Raw genomic sequence first — 17,667 nt, 5'->3', positions numbered from 1 at the left:
AAGGTGATTTACAATATTGTGTTAGTTTCAGGTGTACAGCAAAGAGATTTAGTTTATATATTCTTTTTCAGATTCTTTTCTGTAATAGGTTTATTATAGGATATTGCATATAGTTCCCTGTGCTATACAGTAGGTCCTTGTTGTTTATCTATTTTATATATAGTAATGTGTATCTGTTAATCCCAAACTCCTAATTTATCCCCCCCCCCCTTCTGTCTTTGGTAACCATGTTTGTTTTCTATGTCTGTAAGTCTATTTCTGTTTTGTAAATAAGTTCATTTGTGTCATTGTTTTTTAGATTCCATATATAAGTGATATGCTATTTGTCTTTCTCTGTCTTAGTATGATCATCTCTGGGTCCATCCCTGTTGCTGCAAATGGCATTATTTATTATTGATTATTATTTTTATGGCTGAGTAATATTCCTCTCTGTGTGTGTGTGTGTGTGTGTGTGTGTGTGTGTGTGTGTGTGTGTGTGTGTATGTGTGTACACCACGTCTTCTTTATCCATTCATCTATTGATGGGCATTTAGGTTACTTTCATATCTTGGCTATTGTAAATAGTGCTTCTGTATTTGGGGTGCAGGTATGTTTTCGAATTAGCATTTTCTCCAGATACATGCCCAGGAGTGGGATTGCTGGATAATATGGTAGCTCTCCTTTTAGTTTTTTAAGGAACCTCCGTACTGTTTTCCATGGTGGCTGCACAAACTTGCATTCGCACCAACAGTGTAATAGGGGGTTCCCTTTTCTTCACACTCTCTCCAGCATTTATTATTTGTAGACCTTTTGATGATGGCCGTTCTGACTGGAGTGAGGTGATACCTCATTGTGGTTTTGATTTGTATTTCTCTGATAGTTAGCGATGTTGAGCATCTTTTCATGTGCTTGTTGATCATCTGTATGTCGTATTTGGAGAAATATCTACTTAGGTTTGCTGCCCATTTTTTTAATTTCAGTTTTTTATTTTTATATTGCACTGTGTGAGCTGTTTGTGTATTTTAGAAATTAAGCTCTGTCGGTCACATTGCAGATATTTTCTCCTATTCCGTAGTTTGTCTTTTTGTTTTGTTTATGGTTTCTTTTGCTGTGCAGAAGCTTTTAAGTTTAATTAGGTCCCATTTGTTTGTTTTTATTTTTCTTTCCATTACTCTGGGAGACGGAGCCAAAAAATATTGCTACAATTTATGTCAAAGAGTGTTCTGTGTATGTTTTCCTCTAGGAGTTTTATAATGTCTGGTCTTACATTTAGGTCTTTAATCCATTTTGAGTTTATTTTTATTTATGGTATTAGAGAATGTTCTAATTTCATTCTCTTATATGTAGCTGTCCACTTTTCCCAGCAGCACTTACTGAAGAGACTGTCTTTTCTCCATTGTATATTCTTGCCTCCTTTGTTGTAGGTTAATTGACCATATTTATTTATATTGATATGGGCTTATTTCTGGGCTTTCTATCCTGTTCCGTTGATCTATATGTCTGTTTTTGTGAACGTTTACAACAACTACTGATTATTCAGGGGCTCAGTGGCATCTGTTAGCTGTATAGCAGACGGAGTACTACTTTTGTTTTTTTTGCGCATTCTTTTTTAATTGATGTATAGGCAGTTTATAATGTGTCAATTTCTGGTGTACAACATAATGTTTCAGTCATACATATACATACGTATATTTATTTTCATTTTTTTCATTATAGTTTATTAGAAGGTATTGAATATAGTTTCCTGTGCTATACAGTATAAAGTTGTTGTTTATCTATTTTATATTAAGTAGTTAGTACCTGCAGATTTCAAACTCCCGATTTATCCCTTTCTACCCCCTTTCTCCCTGGTAACCATAAGTTTGTTTTCTATGTTTCTGAGTCTGTTTCTGTTTTATAAATAAGTTCTTTTGTGTCTTTTTTTTTTAGATTCCACATATAAGTGAAATCATATGGTATTTTCCTTTCTCTTTCTGGTTTACTTCACTTAGAATGAATGACATCTCCAGTTCCATCCATGTTTCTTCAAATGGCATTATTCTTTTTTTATGGCTGAATAGTATTTCATTGTATATATATTTCTTTTTTTTTCCTTTTTTAAAAAAATTGAAGTATAGTCTGTTAGTGCGTCAACTTCTGGTGTACAGCACAATGTCCCAGTCATGCATATATACACATATATTCATTTTCATATTTTTTCATTAAAGATTATTATAAGATGTTGAATATAGTTCCCTGTGCTATACAGCCATTGTGTGTGTATGTGTGTGTGTATGTGTGTGTGTGTGTGTGTATGTGTGTGTGTATACCACAGTTTCTTTATTCAGTCATTTGTCAATGGACATCTAAGGTTGTTTCCATGTAAGAGTACTACTTTTAATGGCAGCCACCCTGATCATGTTTCTTGTTTTGTAACAGGAACCGAAGGAGGAGAATGGATTGCAGAAAACGAAGACAAAAGTGTCGAATAGAGCAAAGTGTTTGGCTAAAAGAAAAATTGCACGTATGTTTTTATTTTTGTGTTGAGAATGGTTTGGAAATTACAGCAGTCATAGAATTGATACTTGTTTTTTTATTAGGAAGAGATTTCTCTGAGTAAGGGTGTGTGTACTTCTTGTTAATTCTAGAGTCTGTTAAAATTTATAGGGATCATGTTACCTATAGCTTATACAACTGAGTTATGAAAGGCATAGTGTTGAAATTAAAAACGTGACCTTCAGAGTTAGATACACTTGCATTTGAATCTTTGTTTCAGCTTACTGTAAATACCTTAGGAAGCCACTACTTTGAGCCTGCTTCTGTTTCTTCATCAATAAAATTCAGATAATAACACTTAAAAAGTCACTTAATGGCTCCAGTAATGGGGCCTATTACTATTTTGGCCATTAAAATTGTATGCGAAAAACTCTTGTCTGTCTCCTCTACTCTCAACACTTCATTCTGGTCATCAAATGTGTGGGGTTTTTTCCCTGCCACACCAAGCAATTCTCCAGCTCTCTGGCAGACACTGAGTGTCCTACAGTTTAAGGAAAGCCGACACTCAGTGTCAGATCCCAAAAGTTAAGGGCTTGGTTCCGCAGGACTCTCTCTCCTTTTAGATGCCAGTTGCAAAGTCTAGATAGGTTGTTACCTGTGCCTCTGACCGTCTGGCTATAAATCAGATGCTCCCATGACCCCTTCCTTGGGTTCAATTAAATTACTAGAATGGCTCACAGAACTCAGGGAAACAGTTTGCTTACCAGTTGACTGGTTTATTATAAAGGATATAACTCAGGAACAGCCAGATGGAAGAGATGCATAGGCCAAGATATGGAGGAAGGGGTGTGAATCTCCATGCCCTCTCCAGGTTTGTCACTCTCCTAGTACCCAACATACTCTCCAGTCTGGAAGCTTACTATACCTTGTAGTTCAGGTATTTTTATGGAGGCTTCACTATGCAGGCATGATTGATTAAATCATTTGTCATTGGTGATTGGGTCGGCCTCCAGCTAGCTTCTCTCCTTTTCTTGAAGGTTGTGGGGTGAGAATGAAAGTTCCAATCCTCTTGTACCTTGATTGATTCCCCTGGCACTCAGCCCTCATCCTTAGGGTCTTTCCAGAAGTATGTTCATTAACATAATCTCTAGTGTGCCTGAAAGGAGATTGTTAGACACCTTTATTACTCTTTTCACTTAGGAAATTACAAGTGTTTTAGGAGCTATGTGCCAGGGGCAAAGACCAAGTATATATTTATTACTATAAATCACAATGTCGCAAAAATCATTTGTTGGAATTTTTTTCTCTTCTGCCTTAGTTACTCAATTGTGAAGTTATTTAATGATAATAATATTTTTGCATTGTAATGTCATGTGAGATGTTTAAGTATTTTGGTGAACTTTTCAAAAACTATGATAACCAATTGAAATTATTATAACAGTTGATTGAAGATAAAGAAGGAGTTTTTTCAGTGTTAATTTGAATTTCAGTGATTTAAGGTATAATTCTCAGCCTTATAAAATTAACCATAGCTGTTTGTTGCTAAATCATTGTATTATATCTAGAGGTGGCTGTCACTGTTTAGATCTGTTGAAGGTACTCAGGTTACTTTCAGTCTTGAGAATTACTGATAATAGTTACTTTTTGAGATGCAATAATCTTTATCAGTTGATAGGTTTTTGTCACCATTAGTAGACTGTTGATAGTTGTCTGCTTGGTTATTCTTTATCTTTATAGTCAAACTGTGTTTTACTTTTCATTTAATTGTCATTCTTTTTTATCCAGTCTAACAGTCTTTTTATTTTTTTATTCAGTGTGACAATTTCAGTCTTTTAAATTGTCTTACACTTACATTTAATGTAATTATTGATATGATTGGATCAAAATCTATCATTTTGAAAGCTGTGTATTTTAATTGTTTTCTTCTCTTTCTGTCCATTTTTGTGTTTGTTGAGTATTTTGATTCCATTTAATTTCTACTGTTGACTTATATATCTCTTTTTAAAAATATTTAGTGGTTGCTCTGCAGCTTACAATATACATATTTAATTAATCACAGTCACCTTTAAATAATGTCATACTGTTTCACATAGACTCCCTGTTCCTTTCTACTTTCCTTTGTGTTATTTTTGTCATGCATTTACTTTTGCATAGATTATATCACAGAATACATGATATTATTTTGCTTTAGATAGTTTATTGACTTTTAGAGCAATGGAAATAAGAAATAAAGAATTCTGTGTTTTCCTTTATTTGTGCCGTCTCAAGGGCTGTTAATTTTTTTGTGTAGCTCCCAATTTGTCCAGCATCATATTTTTTTCTGTTGAAGGAACTTCCTTTATCAGTTCTTTTAATGTAGACCTGTTGCCAATTAATTGTCTGTTTTTGTTTGTCTGAAAAAGTATTTCTCTATTTTTATGGTAAATGCTTTATTGAGATATAACTCACATACTATACAATTCATTCATTGTGTAGTACTTTCATCATTTAAAGTGTACAGCAAATAGGTTTTAGTATATTAACTGTGTTGTGCAACCTTCACCACAGTTTAATTCTAGAACTTTTCATCACTGTGAAAAGAAACCCTATACACTTACTAGTAATCCAAAGCCCTCATCTCACTCAGCCCTAAGCAACTTTTAGTTTACTTTCTGTCTCTAGATTTGCCTATTCTGGACATTCCATATAAATGGAATTATGTAATACGCAGTCTTTTGTGAATGGCTTTTTTCACTCTGCGTAATGCTTTCAGGTTCATCTGTGTTCTGGCATTAGTACTTCATTCCTTTGTTACCAGATATTATTCCCCTGTATTGTACCAATTGTGTTTATCTGTTCATCATTTAATGGACATTGGGGTTGTATCTCCTCTTTGGCTATTGTGAATAAATTTGCTATGAACATTAAAGGACAAGTTTTTGTGTGGACATACATTTTTATTTCTCTTGAGTAACATACCTAGGAGTGGATTATTGGGTAATATGCTAACTCAATATTTAATTGTTTGAGAAACTGCCAGACTGTTTTGTTATATTGTTTCTAGATTTGGTATCCTAACATTATGTTGAGAAGTTTTGCATTTACAAGAGATACTGATCTGTAGCTTTCTTGTGATGTCTTTGTCTGGATTTGGTACCAGGCTAATACTCCCTCATAGAATGAGTTGAACATTTTCCCTTCCTGTTTTGTTTTTGGTAGAGATTGTGAAGACTTAGTATTAATTTTTCTTCAATTGTTGGACAGAATTCACCAATGAGAGCATCTGGGCCTAGGCTTTTCTTGGTGGATAGTTTTTGATTACTAATTCAGTGTCTTATTGTAGTTCTATTTAGGTTTTTTATTTCTTGTTGAGTCACCTGTGATAGTTTGTGTCTTACTTTTGTAAGTTTGGTAGTAATGTCTCCGCTGCCATTCTGTTCTTGGTTATTTGAGGTTTCTCTTTTTTTCCTCTGCTAATTGTCAGTTTTGTTAGTTTTGTTAGTTCTGTCATTTGTCAGTTTTGTTAGTTTTCAAAAGACCAACTTTTTCATCTTGTTGATTTTCTTGTTTTTCTGTTTTCTAATAGTTTCTCCTATATTCTTTATTACTTTCTTTCTTCTGCTTTCTTTAGATTTAGTTTGCTCTTTTTTCTGTGTCTTAAGGTAGAAGTTTAGGTTATTGATTAGAGATCTTTCTCTTAATACAGGCGTTAGATAGATGTAAATTTCCATTTTAAGTACTGCTTTAGCTTAATCCTTTATGTTTTCAAGATATATTTTCCTTTTCATTCATCTCAAGGTATTTTTATTTTCTCTTGTGATTTTTCTTTGACACTTTGGTTATTTAGGAGTGTTTTGTTTAATTTCCATGTATTTGTCAATTCTCCAAATTTCTTCTTTCTGTTATTTCTAATTTCACTCATTATGATTGGAAAACATACTTTGTATATTAAAAAAATCTTTTTATGTATATTGAAGCTTGTTTTATTGCCATCATATGATATCCTGGAGAATATTTTATGTGCACTTGAGGAAAATGTGTATTCTGCTCTTGTGGGATAGAGTGTTTTCTAGATGTATTTGGTCTTGTTGGATTATAGTGTTGTTTGTCTTCTGTTTACTTGTTGATATTCTGCCTAGTTCTCCCATTTACTGAAAATGGTATATTGAATCTTCTTCATTTTTGAAAAATATTTCCCTTGGTTATAGAATTCTGATTTGATGGTTTTTTCTTTCAGCATTTTCAAGATGTCACTGTATCATTTTCTGGGTACTGAGTTTTTGATGAGAAGTTGGTTTTAATCCTTATCTTTGTTCTTTTGAATGTTACATATCTTTCTCTGCTATCCTTCAATATAGTCTATATCTTTTTTTAACAGTTTGAATATGGTGTTTAGATATTTTTTTTTATGAGGCCATGGAATATATTTTTCTTGATACTGCTTTTGAATCTGTGATTTGAGGTCTGATTTGAGATCTTTCATTAACTTTGGAAAATTCTCAGCTTGTGTGTGTGTGTGTATGTGTGTGTGTGTAACTTTCTTTTATTAAGACTTTATATTTTTAGAGTAGTTTAAGGTTCACAGCAAAATTGAGGACAGGATACAGAGATTTCTCATATACCCCCTGACCTCACACATACCTAGCCTCCTCCAAATTGAAAGTGATAGATTTGTTACAATTGATGTGTCTGCATTGACCTAATCACCCTAAGTCCATAGTTTTCATTAGGGTTCATTCTTGGTGTTGTACATTTGACGGGATTTGACAAATAAGTAATGACATGTATCCATCATTATGGTATCAAACAGTATTTTCACTGCCCTAAAAATTTTCTGTACTCCACCTGTTCATCACTGCCCTACTTCCCCTGCCATTCTCTAACAACCACTGGTCTTTTTACTATCTTCATCATTTTGCCTTTTCCAGAATGTCACATAGTTGGAGTCATACAGTATGTAGCTTTTTCAGATTGGCTTCTTTCATTTAGTAATACGTATTTGAGGTTCCTCTGTGTCCTTTCATGTTTTGATTTGTTTTTTAGCACTGAGTAATATTCCATTTTATGGATGTAACATAGTTTATTTATCCATTCACCTACTGAAGAACATTTGGTTGCTTCCAAGTTTTGGCAATTAAGAGTAAAGCTGGAATAAACATCTGTGTGCTGGTTTTTGTATGGACATGAGTTTTCAACTCCTTTGGGTAAATATCAAGGAGCGTGATTGCTGAGTATGCTAAGAGTATATTTAGTTTTGTAAGAAACCGCCAAACTCTCTTACAAAGTGGGTGTAACATTTTGCGTTCCCACCAGCAATAAATATAGTTCCTTTGCTCCATACCCTCACCAGCATTTGGTGTTGTCAGTGTTCCAGAATTTGGCCATCTTAATAGGTGTGCAGTGGTATCTCCTTGTTTTAATTTGCATTTCTCTGATGATATATGATGTAGAATATTTTTTCATATGCTTATTTGCTGTCTCTATGATCTTGGTGTGGTGCCTGTTAAAAGTCTTTGGCCCACTCTTTAGCTGGGTTGTTTGTTTTCTTACAGTTGAGTTTTAAAAATTCTTCGTATACTTTGGGTAACAGTCCTTTATTAGATATGTCTTTTGAAAATGTTTTCTCCCATTTTGTGGCTTGTCTTCTCATTTTCACAACATTGTCTGCTGCAGAGCAGGATTAAATTCTAATGACATCTAGCTTATCATTTACTTCTTTTATAGATCATACCTTTGATGTTATATCTAAAAAGTCATTGCTATACCTAATGCTGTCTATGTTTTTCTTATATTATCTTCTAGATATTTCACATATAAGTTTATGATCCATTGAGTTAATTTTGGGAATGGTGATAGGTCTGTGTCTAGATTCATTTTTTTGGATATGAATATCCATTTGTTCTAGCAACATTTGTTGAAAATAATCCCTTTGCTTCATTGTATTGCCTTTGCTACTTGGTCAAAAATCAGGTGACTGTATTTATGCGTGTCTATTTCTGGGCTCTCTTTTCTGTTCCATTGATCTATTTGTCTGTTCTTTCACCAATACCATAGTTTTGCTTACTGGCTTTATGAGTAGTTTTTAAAGTCAGGTAGCATCAGCCCTCCAGCTTTGTTCTTTTTCTTCAATACTGTATTGACTATTCTGGATCTATTGCCCTCTCCATTTAAACTTTAGAATGAGTTTGTTCATATCCACAAAATTACTTGCTGGGATTTTGATTTTGATTCCACTGACAGATCAAGTTGGGAAAAACTGATATCTCTGCAATATTTAGTCTTTCTGTCCGTGGAATATCCCTTCATTTAGTTTAGTTAGTTCTTTGATTTTGTTCAGAGTTTTGTAGTTTTCCTTATATAGATCTTATACATTATTTCATTTTTGGAGTGCTAATGTAAATGGTATTTTGTTTGAAATTTCAAATTACACTTGTTCATTGCTGGTAAACGGACTGTGATTGACTATTTTATTAGTTTCAGGAGTTGTTTTGTCGATTATTTTGGACTTTATATGTAGATGAATGTAGTATAATTTGTGAACAAAAAGAGTTTTATTTCTTCCTTCCTAGTCTGTATACCATGTATTTCCTTTTCTTGTCTTACTGCATTAGCTGGTATGTCCAGTACAGTGTCAAAAATGGAGCAGTGAGAGGGGACATCCTAGCCCTTTTCCTTTTCTTAGTGGGAGAGCTTTGAGTTTTCACCAGGTAGTATGATATTAGCTATAGGTTTTTTGTAGATATTCTTTATCAAGTTGAAAAAGTTCTCCTTTGTTCCTAGTTCATTGAGTTTTTACCATGAATGTTTGATTTGTCCAGTACTTTTCCTGAGTCTGTTGAATGTGATCCTATGGTTTTTCTTTTTCATTTTGATATGTTGCATTATATTAATTTTTGAATGTTGAACTAGCATTGCATATCTGGGATAAATCCCACTTGGTCATGGTATATTATTCTTTTTAAACATTGTTGGATTCGATTTGCTATTTTGTTGGAGATTTTTGCATCTGTGTTTATGAGAGATATTCGTCTGTAGTTTTCTTACAATGTTTTTGTCTAGTTTTGGTGTTAGGTTTTAATGGTTGTCACATAGAATGAGTTAGGAAGTATTCCCTCTGCTTCTTTCCTGAAAGAGATTGTAGAGAATTTGTAGAATTTCTTCCTTAAATGTTTGGTAGAATTCATTAGTGAATCCATCTGGGCCTGATGCTTTTTGTTGTGAAAGATTAATTACGGATTCTATTTCTTTAATAGATTTTGGCATATTCAGATGATCTATTTCTTATGTGAGTGTTGGCAGATTGTGCCTTTCAAAGGATTGCTCTTTTTCATCTAGATTATCAGATTTCTGGGCATAGAATTGTTCATAGTATTCTTTTATTATTCTTTTAATGTACATGAGGTCTCTAGTGATGTTTCTGCTTTCATTTCTGATCCTAGTAATTTGTGTCCTCTCTCTTTTTAGTCAGCCTACCTAGTGGCTTTTTTTTTTTTTTTTTTTGCAAATCATATATATATTCTTTGTCTTCTGGTTTTTATTTGATTTTGGTAATGAAAAATCATTAGGAAATTAGGAAAATCATGCTGAATAAAAACTTAAAAGTGTCTCCTGAAAAGGTCTAGCCCTACTGGGATTATTATTATTATTATTATTTTATTGAAGTATAGTCAATTTACAATGTTGTATCAATTTTTGGTGTACAGGATGATGTTTCAGTCATGCATAACATACATATATTCCTTTTCATATTCTTTTTCATTATAGGTTACTATAAGATATTGAATATAGTTCCCTGTGCTACACAGAAGAAACTTGTTTATCTATTTTATGTACAGTAGTTAGTATCTACAAATCTCTAACTCCCAATTTATCCCTTCCCACCTCCCTCCCCCACCTGGTAATCATAGTTTGTTTTCTATGTCTGTGAGTGTGTTTCTGCTTTGTAAATAAGTTCCTTTGTGTCCTTTTTTGTTTTTGTTTTTAGGTTCTGCATATGAGTGATATCATATGGTATTTTTCTTTCCCTTTCTGGCTTATTTCACTTAGAATGACAATCTCCAGTTCCATCCATGTTGCTGCAAATGGCATTGTTTTGTTTTTTATGACTGAGTAGTGTTCCATTGTATAAATATACCACAACTTCTTTATCCAGTCATCTGTCGATGGACATTTAGGTTGTTTCAATGTCTTGGCTATTGTAAATAGTGCTGCTATGAGCATTGGGGTGCTTGTATCTCTTTGAATTAAGGTTCCCTCTGGATATATGTCCAGGAGTGGGTTTGCTGAATCATATGGTAAGTCTAATTTTAGTTTTTTGAGGAATCTCCATACTGTTTTCCCTAATGGTTGCACCAAACTACATTCCCACCAGCAAATTTATATGGAATCACAAAAGACCCAGAATTACCAAAGCAATATTGAAGAAAAAGAATGAAGCTGGAGGAGTAACCCTCCCAGACTTAAGACAATATTACAGAGCTACAGTAATCAAAACAGCATGGTATTGGCATAAAAACAGTCATATGGATCAATGGAACAGAATAGAGAACCCAGAAATAAATCCACAGACCTATGGTCAGTTAATCTTCAACAAAGGAGGCAAGCATATACAATGGAGAAAAGACAGTCTCTTCAGCAAGTGATGTTGGGAAAGCTGGATAGCAGCATGTAAATCAATGAAGTTAAAACACTCCTTCACTCCATACACAAAAATAAACTCAAAATGGCTTAAAGACTTAAATATAAGGCAAGACATGATAAATCTCCTAGAAGAAAACATAGGCAAAACATTCTCTTGACACATAATCTTAGCAATATTCTCGTAGGGCTGACTGACAAAAGGTTAACTTCCAGAATATATAAACAATTCATACAACTTAATAAGAAAAAAACAAACAACCCAATCCAAAAATAAGCAGAAGACCCAAACAAGCAATTCTCCAATGAAGACATACAAATGGCCAATAGGCATATGAAAAAATGCTCAGTATCACTAATTATCAGAGAAATGTGAATCAAAACTATGTGGTATCATTTATCCTTCTTGTGTCACTGTTTGCAAAAATTAACAGGTATATGTATACTTTGTTTTGTTTTTTTTTTTTAATTGAAGTATAATTGGTTTACAATGTTGTGTTAGTTTCTGGTGTACAGGATAGTGATTTGGTTTTATATATGTATTTTTCATATTCTGTTTCATTATAGGTTATTATAATCTACTAAATATAATTCCCTGTGCTATATAGTAGGACCTTGTTGTTTATCTATTTTTATATATAGTAGTTTATATATGCTAATCCCAAACTCCTAATTTATCCTCCCCCCCCCTTTCCCTTTTGGTAACCATAAGTTTGTTTTCCATGTCTGTGAGTCTGTTTCTGTTTTATAAATAAGTTCATTTGTGTCATTTTTTAAGATTCTACATATATGTGATATCATGATGTGTGTCTTTTCTTTCTCTGACTTACTTCACTTAGTATGATAATCTCTAGGTCCATCCAAGTTGCTGCAACTTTTTTATGGCTGAGTAGTATTCCATTGTGTATGTTTGTATGTGTGTATATACTTGTTTATCCAGTCATTTGTTGATGGATGTTTAGGTTGCTTCCACATCCTGGCTATTGTAAATAGTGCTGCTATGAACATTGGGGTACAGGTATCTTTTCGAATTAGACTTTTCTCTGGATATATGCCCAGGAGTGGGATTGCTGGGTCATGTGGTAAATCTATTTTTAGTTTTTTGAGGAATATCCATACTATTTTCCATAGCAGCAGCATCAAATTACATTCCCACCAACAATATAAGAGGGTTCCCTTTTCTCCACACCCTCTCCAGCATTTATCATTTGTGGGCTTTTTAATGATGGCCATTCTCACCAGTGTGAGGTGATACCTCATTATAGTTTTTTGATTTGCATTTCTCTGATAATTAGCGATATTGAGCATCTTTTCCTGTGCCTATCGTCCATCTCTTCATTGGAGAAATGTCTGTTTAGATCTTCTGCCCATTTTTGGATTGGTTTTTTTTTTTCTTGTTATTGAGTTGTATAAGCTGTTTGTATATTCTGGAAGTTAAACCCTTATCAGTCACATCACTTGTAGATATTTTTTCTCAGTTCTTAGGTTGTCTTCTTGTTTTGTGTATGGTTTCCTTTGCTATACAAAAGCTTTTATGTTTAATTAGATCCCATTTGTTTATTTTTGCCCTTATTTCTATTGCCTTGGTAGACTAACCTAGGAAAACATTGCTATGATTTATGTCAAAGAATGTTTTGCCTATATTCTTTTCTAGGAAGTGTATGGTGTTCTGTCTTATGTTTCAAGTCTTTAAGCCATTTTGAGTTTATTTTTGTGTATGGTGTGAAGGAGTGTTCTAACTTCATTGGTTTACGTACAATGTCCAGCTTTTTCAAAACCACTTGCTAAAGAAGCTGTCTTTTCCTCATTGTATACGCTTGCCTCCTTTGTCAAATATGTGTATTTTCTTATTTCTCCTTTCTTAGACAAAAAGTAGCATATTATATTTATACTTTTTTGTAAGTGTTTTCCTTTTTTTTTTTTTTAACTTAGTATTATACCGTTGAAATCCTTCAATTTCATAGATACTTTCCTTATTCTTCTTTAGAGTTGCATGTATGTATAGCAGAGTTTATTCAAGCAATGTCCTCTGGTGGTCATTATGTCGATTCCAGTGTTTTGCAAACTCAGACAATGCCACAATGAAAAATGTAGTGCATATTTACTTTTTTAAAATTGGAAATACATCTTTAGAGTAAATTGCTAGAATTGAGATTACTGGGTCATATACGTAGTTTGTTAGACATTGCTAAAATCCTTTCCATAGTCATTATACAAAATGACAATATTCTAGTTCTATCATTTCTTTTACATTTATTATTCTTTAAAGAGAAACTTCTCTTCATCTATTTGGTTAACCAGTAGTATATTGGAAGAGTAGGACAGAAGCTTAATTCTCTGTCCTTTTATTTACCAGTTTTCAAAATAATTTATTCACTAATAGTCTTCAACAATGACCAGTTGTGTTATTAAAGTGCTATTATAAACTCGTAGATTTAAACATATTTAATGTGTTTTAATTCATTGTGCTCATTATCCTTATTGATGTTCTAGTTGTCCCACTTTGGGCCAGTGAGAATCTTTTTAAGTTGGCTCCTAAGTTCTTTTGATATGACTCTGGTAATGTCTGATAGATTCCTTGGTCACAGATATGTCAGATATTCTAGCTCATTTTCTACATTTCATGCTCCAGACTTGGAATCGGCCATTTCTCCAAGGTGCTCCAGTTACTTTTAATGGGAAATGGTGTTTGGAGGTGACGTTCTGGGTCATTAGGGATGTTCTTTCTACTGGGTAAATCAGAGGATTCTGAAGAGCAAAATAATTTGGGGTAATGTTGAACATATAAAGCAGTGTGAAATGTAGCAAAAAGCCCTGGAGTGGGAGTCAGCTCTTATTTATTCACTCACCTTATATTTATTGAGTATCTACCAGGTGCCAGGCACTCTCTTCTGTTCTAGGAATACAACAGTGAATAAAATAGAAAGAACTCTGCCTTCACAGGGGTTCACATCTAGTTAACCAAGGATTCTTGTAACTGTTGCTGCTGATCCTTGCCAGCATCTTACCTTTTGGGGCTTTTCTCATTTATAAAATTATAAAATTGTGCTAGATGGTCTGTGGTGTCTTCACTTGAAAAATGTAATAATTCTGTTTCTTGTCTACATGCTTATTCAATGTTTGTGATGTCCCCCTCTCTTTTTCCCCTTATCTTCTTACAGAAATGACAGAAGAAGAACAGTTTGCTCTGGCTCTCAAAATGAGCGAGCAGGAAGCTAGGGAGGTGAACAGCCAGGAGGAGGAAGAAGAGGAGCTCTTGAGGAAAGCCATTGCAGAAAGCCTGAATGTAAATATGCTGTGTTGAAAAAGTGTTTGAGGATTGATCGCCAGTATTTATTTCTGCAGTATTATGGCTGCATTAGAAACTAGCTGTGGTAGTTCATAGGGATTTCAACTAACAGATATTTCCCATAATAATTTTTGAAGTTTGTGTTGAGTTGTTGGTGAACCCAGTTTGAAGTATTGTGCTAATTTTGCGTGAAAGAATTTTCTTCCACACCACAAACTTTCAGTGCGTGGCTTAAGAGAACCATAGTAGTTGGCAGCTTCTGAAAACAGTGACTGAGTACCAAGGAACCAGAAAGGAGCAAGATAAGGTGTTTACTGCCCCTGTTTTGTGGGGAAAGCAAAGGGAGCAAGAATCAGGTGGGTTATGAGGAGAAAGAATGGGCAGTTTTAAAAGTTTTCAAGTAATAATTAAATTGTGATTTGAATTTGTGTAGTTGAAATTATTTTACATGTGAAGGATATTTGCCAATGGCAGGTCCTGAGCCATCCTTTATGCCACTTACCTCTCTATATTAGAAAAGGGTTTAGTACAGTGATCTGGTACAGCACTTTGCACATAGTAGACATGCAGTACACGTTGTGGAATTCATTTGAATTGAGCACCTGCGTTTTGGAGAGGAGAATCTCTTAGGGACAGTGGCCTCCCTTTTTTGTCCCTCCTGTGACCCTTCATGTATACCTGTCTTAATAATAAACCTGGTCTGGTATGGGATCACTTGTTTCAGAGTTGCCGGCCTTCTGATGCTTCTGCTACCAGATCTCGACCTCTGGCCACTGGACCATCTTCACAGTCCCATCAGGAGAAAACCACAGACTCTGGGATCACTGAAGGCATGTCTCCCTGTTCTGGCTTCTGCTCATCAAGTGTAACCATGTCACAGGGACATCATGCTGAGAGTAGTTGTACAGAAATGCCCAAATCCCTTTGGTGGTAGTAAAGAGGTTCAATCAGAAAAGTAGTTGAAATCTCACTAATATCCAGCATACTTTTATCGCCCAGGAAAAGCCAACATTTGGTTAAACCCAAAGAAGAGCCTTTTTTACCTACATTATGTAATCTTGGTAAGTGATAACTTACCAAGCCCTCTTAATTAAAAAGTTTGTCCTTAGCCCTACTTTTTCTCAAATACCTACAGGCATATGGCAGCTGGTACCTCCACCACTGTTTAAAGGCTCACATATCAGTCAGGGAAACGAGTCTGAGGAAAGAAAGGAGCCTTGGGACCACACTGAAAACACTGAAGAGGAGCCGGTCTCTGGCAGCTCAGGAAGCTGGGACCAGTCAAGCCAGCCAGTGTTTGAGAATGAGAACGTTAAATGTTTTGACAGATGTACTGGCCGCTTGGCTGAGCACACACAGTGTGGGAAGCCACAGGAAAGTACTGGGAGGGGTTGTGCCTTTCACAAAGCTGCCCAGGGTAGGGGGGACACATCTAGGCACTGTCTGCCTACCCCAGCAGATGCCAGAGGTCTCCAGGACATTGGGGGCACTGTGCACTACTTCTGGGGTATTCCATTTTGCCCTGCTGGTGTAGACCCTAACCAATATACCAAGGTCATTCTCTGCCAGTTGGAGGTTTATCAAAAGAGCCTGAAAATGGCTCAGAGGCAGCTCTTAAAAAAGAAAGTGTTTGGGGAACCAGTGTTACCTAGACCTCCTTCTCTGATCCAGAATGAATGTGGCCAAGGAGATCAGGCTAGTGAAAAAAATGAAGGCACCTCAGAAGAAATGGGAGATGAAGACAAAGAGGAGAGGCAGGAATCTAGGGCATCTGTCTGGCACTCAAAAACCAAGGATTTCCAAGAAAGCCCAGTTAAAAGCTTGAAAGAGAAACTTTTGTTGGAGGAAGAACCAACAACCAGTCATGGTCAGGTAAGGGTCAGTGATGCTGTGATTAAGGATGATTTATTCACAGATTAAACAAGGATTATTTTAGCTATCTGTTCTTTTTGTGTTTTTATCCCCCCTGATTTTTAGAGTAACATATACTCACTGTGGAAAATTAGGGAAGTACAGAAGAATATAAAGAAAAAAAATTGCCCATAATCTCAGCACCAAGAGGCAATCATCATTATTTCTATGCATATAAAAATGCTTTTCTTTTTAATTTTTCAACAAAATGAAGACTCCTTTATATAAACTTTGTTCATTTCTCCTACTTAATAGCTTCTCTTAGATTTTTTTCCTATTTATTAAGTATACTTGAAAGCATTACTGTATCATAATGGATGTTTCATAGTTAATTTTTTGCTTTAAAATATGTATTTATGAAAAGTTAAGTTTTTGAATAGGTAATAGTGTTTACATGACTCAAAATTCAAAGCCCTCACCTTCTTTTGCACAGATGATAGCATACTCCACATTATTCTGCACCTTGCTTTTTTCATTTAATACTATGGGATTATGCCATAACAGTACATGAAAAATTACTTCTTTTTTTTTTTTTTTTTGGTGTGTAATACACCATATATGGATGAGTTTATTTTATCTAGTGCCCTTATTGGTGGATATTTAGGTTGTTTCCAAAATACTATTACAGATACTACTGCAGTGATTATTATTCTTGAACAGAAGATGTTTCATTTACATGGGAAATACTTATAGGATAACTTCTTGCTGATGTAATTGGTGGATCAGAGTATGTATGTATTTATAGTTTTGTTAGCTATTCCTAAGTTGCCTTCATAGAAGTTGTATGAGTACCATCTTTCCAGTACATATACCAGTACGGTATTATCAGGACTTCCTGATCTTTTGCAAATCTGAGAGATGAAACACAGTATCTCATTGCAGTTTGCATTTTTCTTACTGTGTAGTTGAGACTTATGTGTACATCCTTTTCTATTTAGATCTTATGGGCATTTTTCTTTTTCAACAATCTTTTTGTTAGTTGTTTGTAGGCACCCTTTATGTATTAGGGGAAGTGGTACTTTGTGATAGGAAGTGCAGTTACTTTTTTGCCCCCACATAATGGTGTATTTCTGATTTTGCTTGTGACTTAATTTGTGATTTTAACTTACTGGAAACAGTCTCCTGTTTTGGGATATTTAGATAGCCTTTTAAGTCTTTTTCTCAGATATTTAGATTATATTATATAGATATATACATTGTACATAGAATAAGCTTGTATTCTATTTTTCTCTGATATTATAAAAGCAATCATATAATTACAAATTCTTTATAAATTGTAATTTTCAAGGATATTGTTTTATTAAAAACGAATATTATTTTATTACCATACTGTTTTTTGTTGCTATTTCTGTTATTCGACTCAGTTTTTGGTTTTGTTTGCTGTTACTCTGTTCTGT

The 17,667-nt window shown here is 34.4% G+C and overlaps 1 protein-coding gene across 4 annotated transcripts in view; it reads left to right on the top strand.

The window, feature by feature from the left end:
• UIMC1 (ubiquitin interaction motif containing 1) overlaps nt 1–17,667 on the top strand; it is a 94,328-nt gene that overhangs the window by 32,971 nt on the left and 43,690 nt on the right. For 2 of the 4 annotated variants that reach the window (XM_064480125.1, XM_064480124.1), the window contains exons 3-6: nt 2,398–2,482; nt 14,232–14,356; nt 15,084–15,183; nt 15,489–16,231. In XM_064480125.1, coding sequence (XP_064336195.1) covers nt 2,398–2,482; nt 14,232–14,356; nt 15,084–15,183; nt 15,489–16,231 — 1,053 coding nt within the window. Of the gene's footprint in view, nt 1–2,397; nt 2,483–14,231; nt 14,357–15,083; nt 15,190–15,488; nt 16,232–17,667 lie in introns of those variants that run through there. The other 2 variants (XM_031437854.2, XM_031437855.2) reach the window with 2 other exon arrangements.

Source organism: Camelus dromedarius, chromosome 27 (assembly GCF_036321535.1).
Source record: "Camelus dromedarius isolate mCamDro1 chromosome 27, mCamDro1.pat, whole genome shotgun sequence".
In the NCBI taxonomy this organism is placed as follows: Eukaryota; Metazoa; Chordata; class Mammalia; order Artiodactyla; family Camelidae; genus Camelus; species Camelus dromedarius.
The sequence above is the reverse complement of the archived record's forward strand: the minus strand, read 5'-3'. Positions and strand labels throughout refer to the sequence as shown.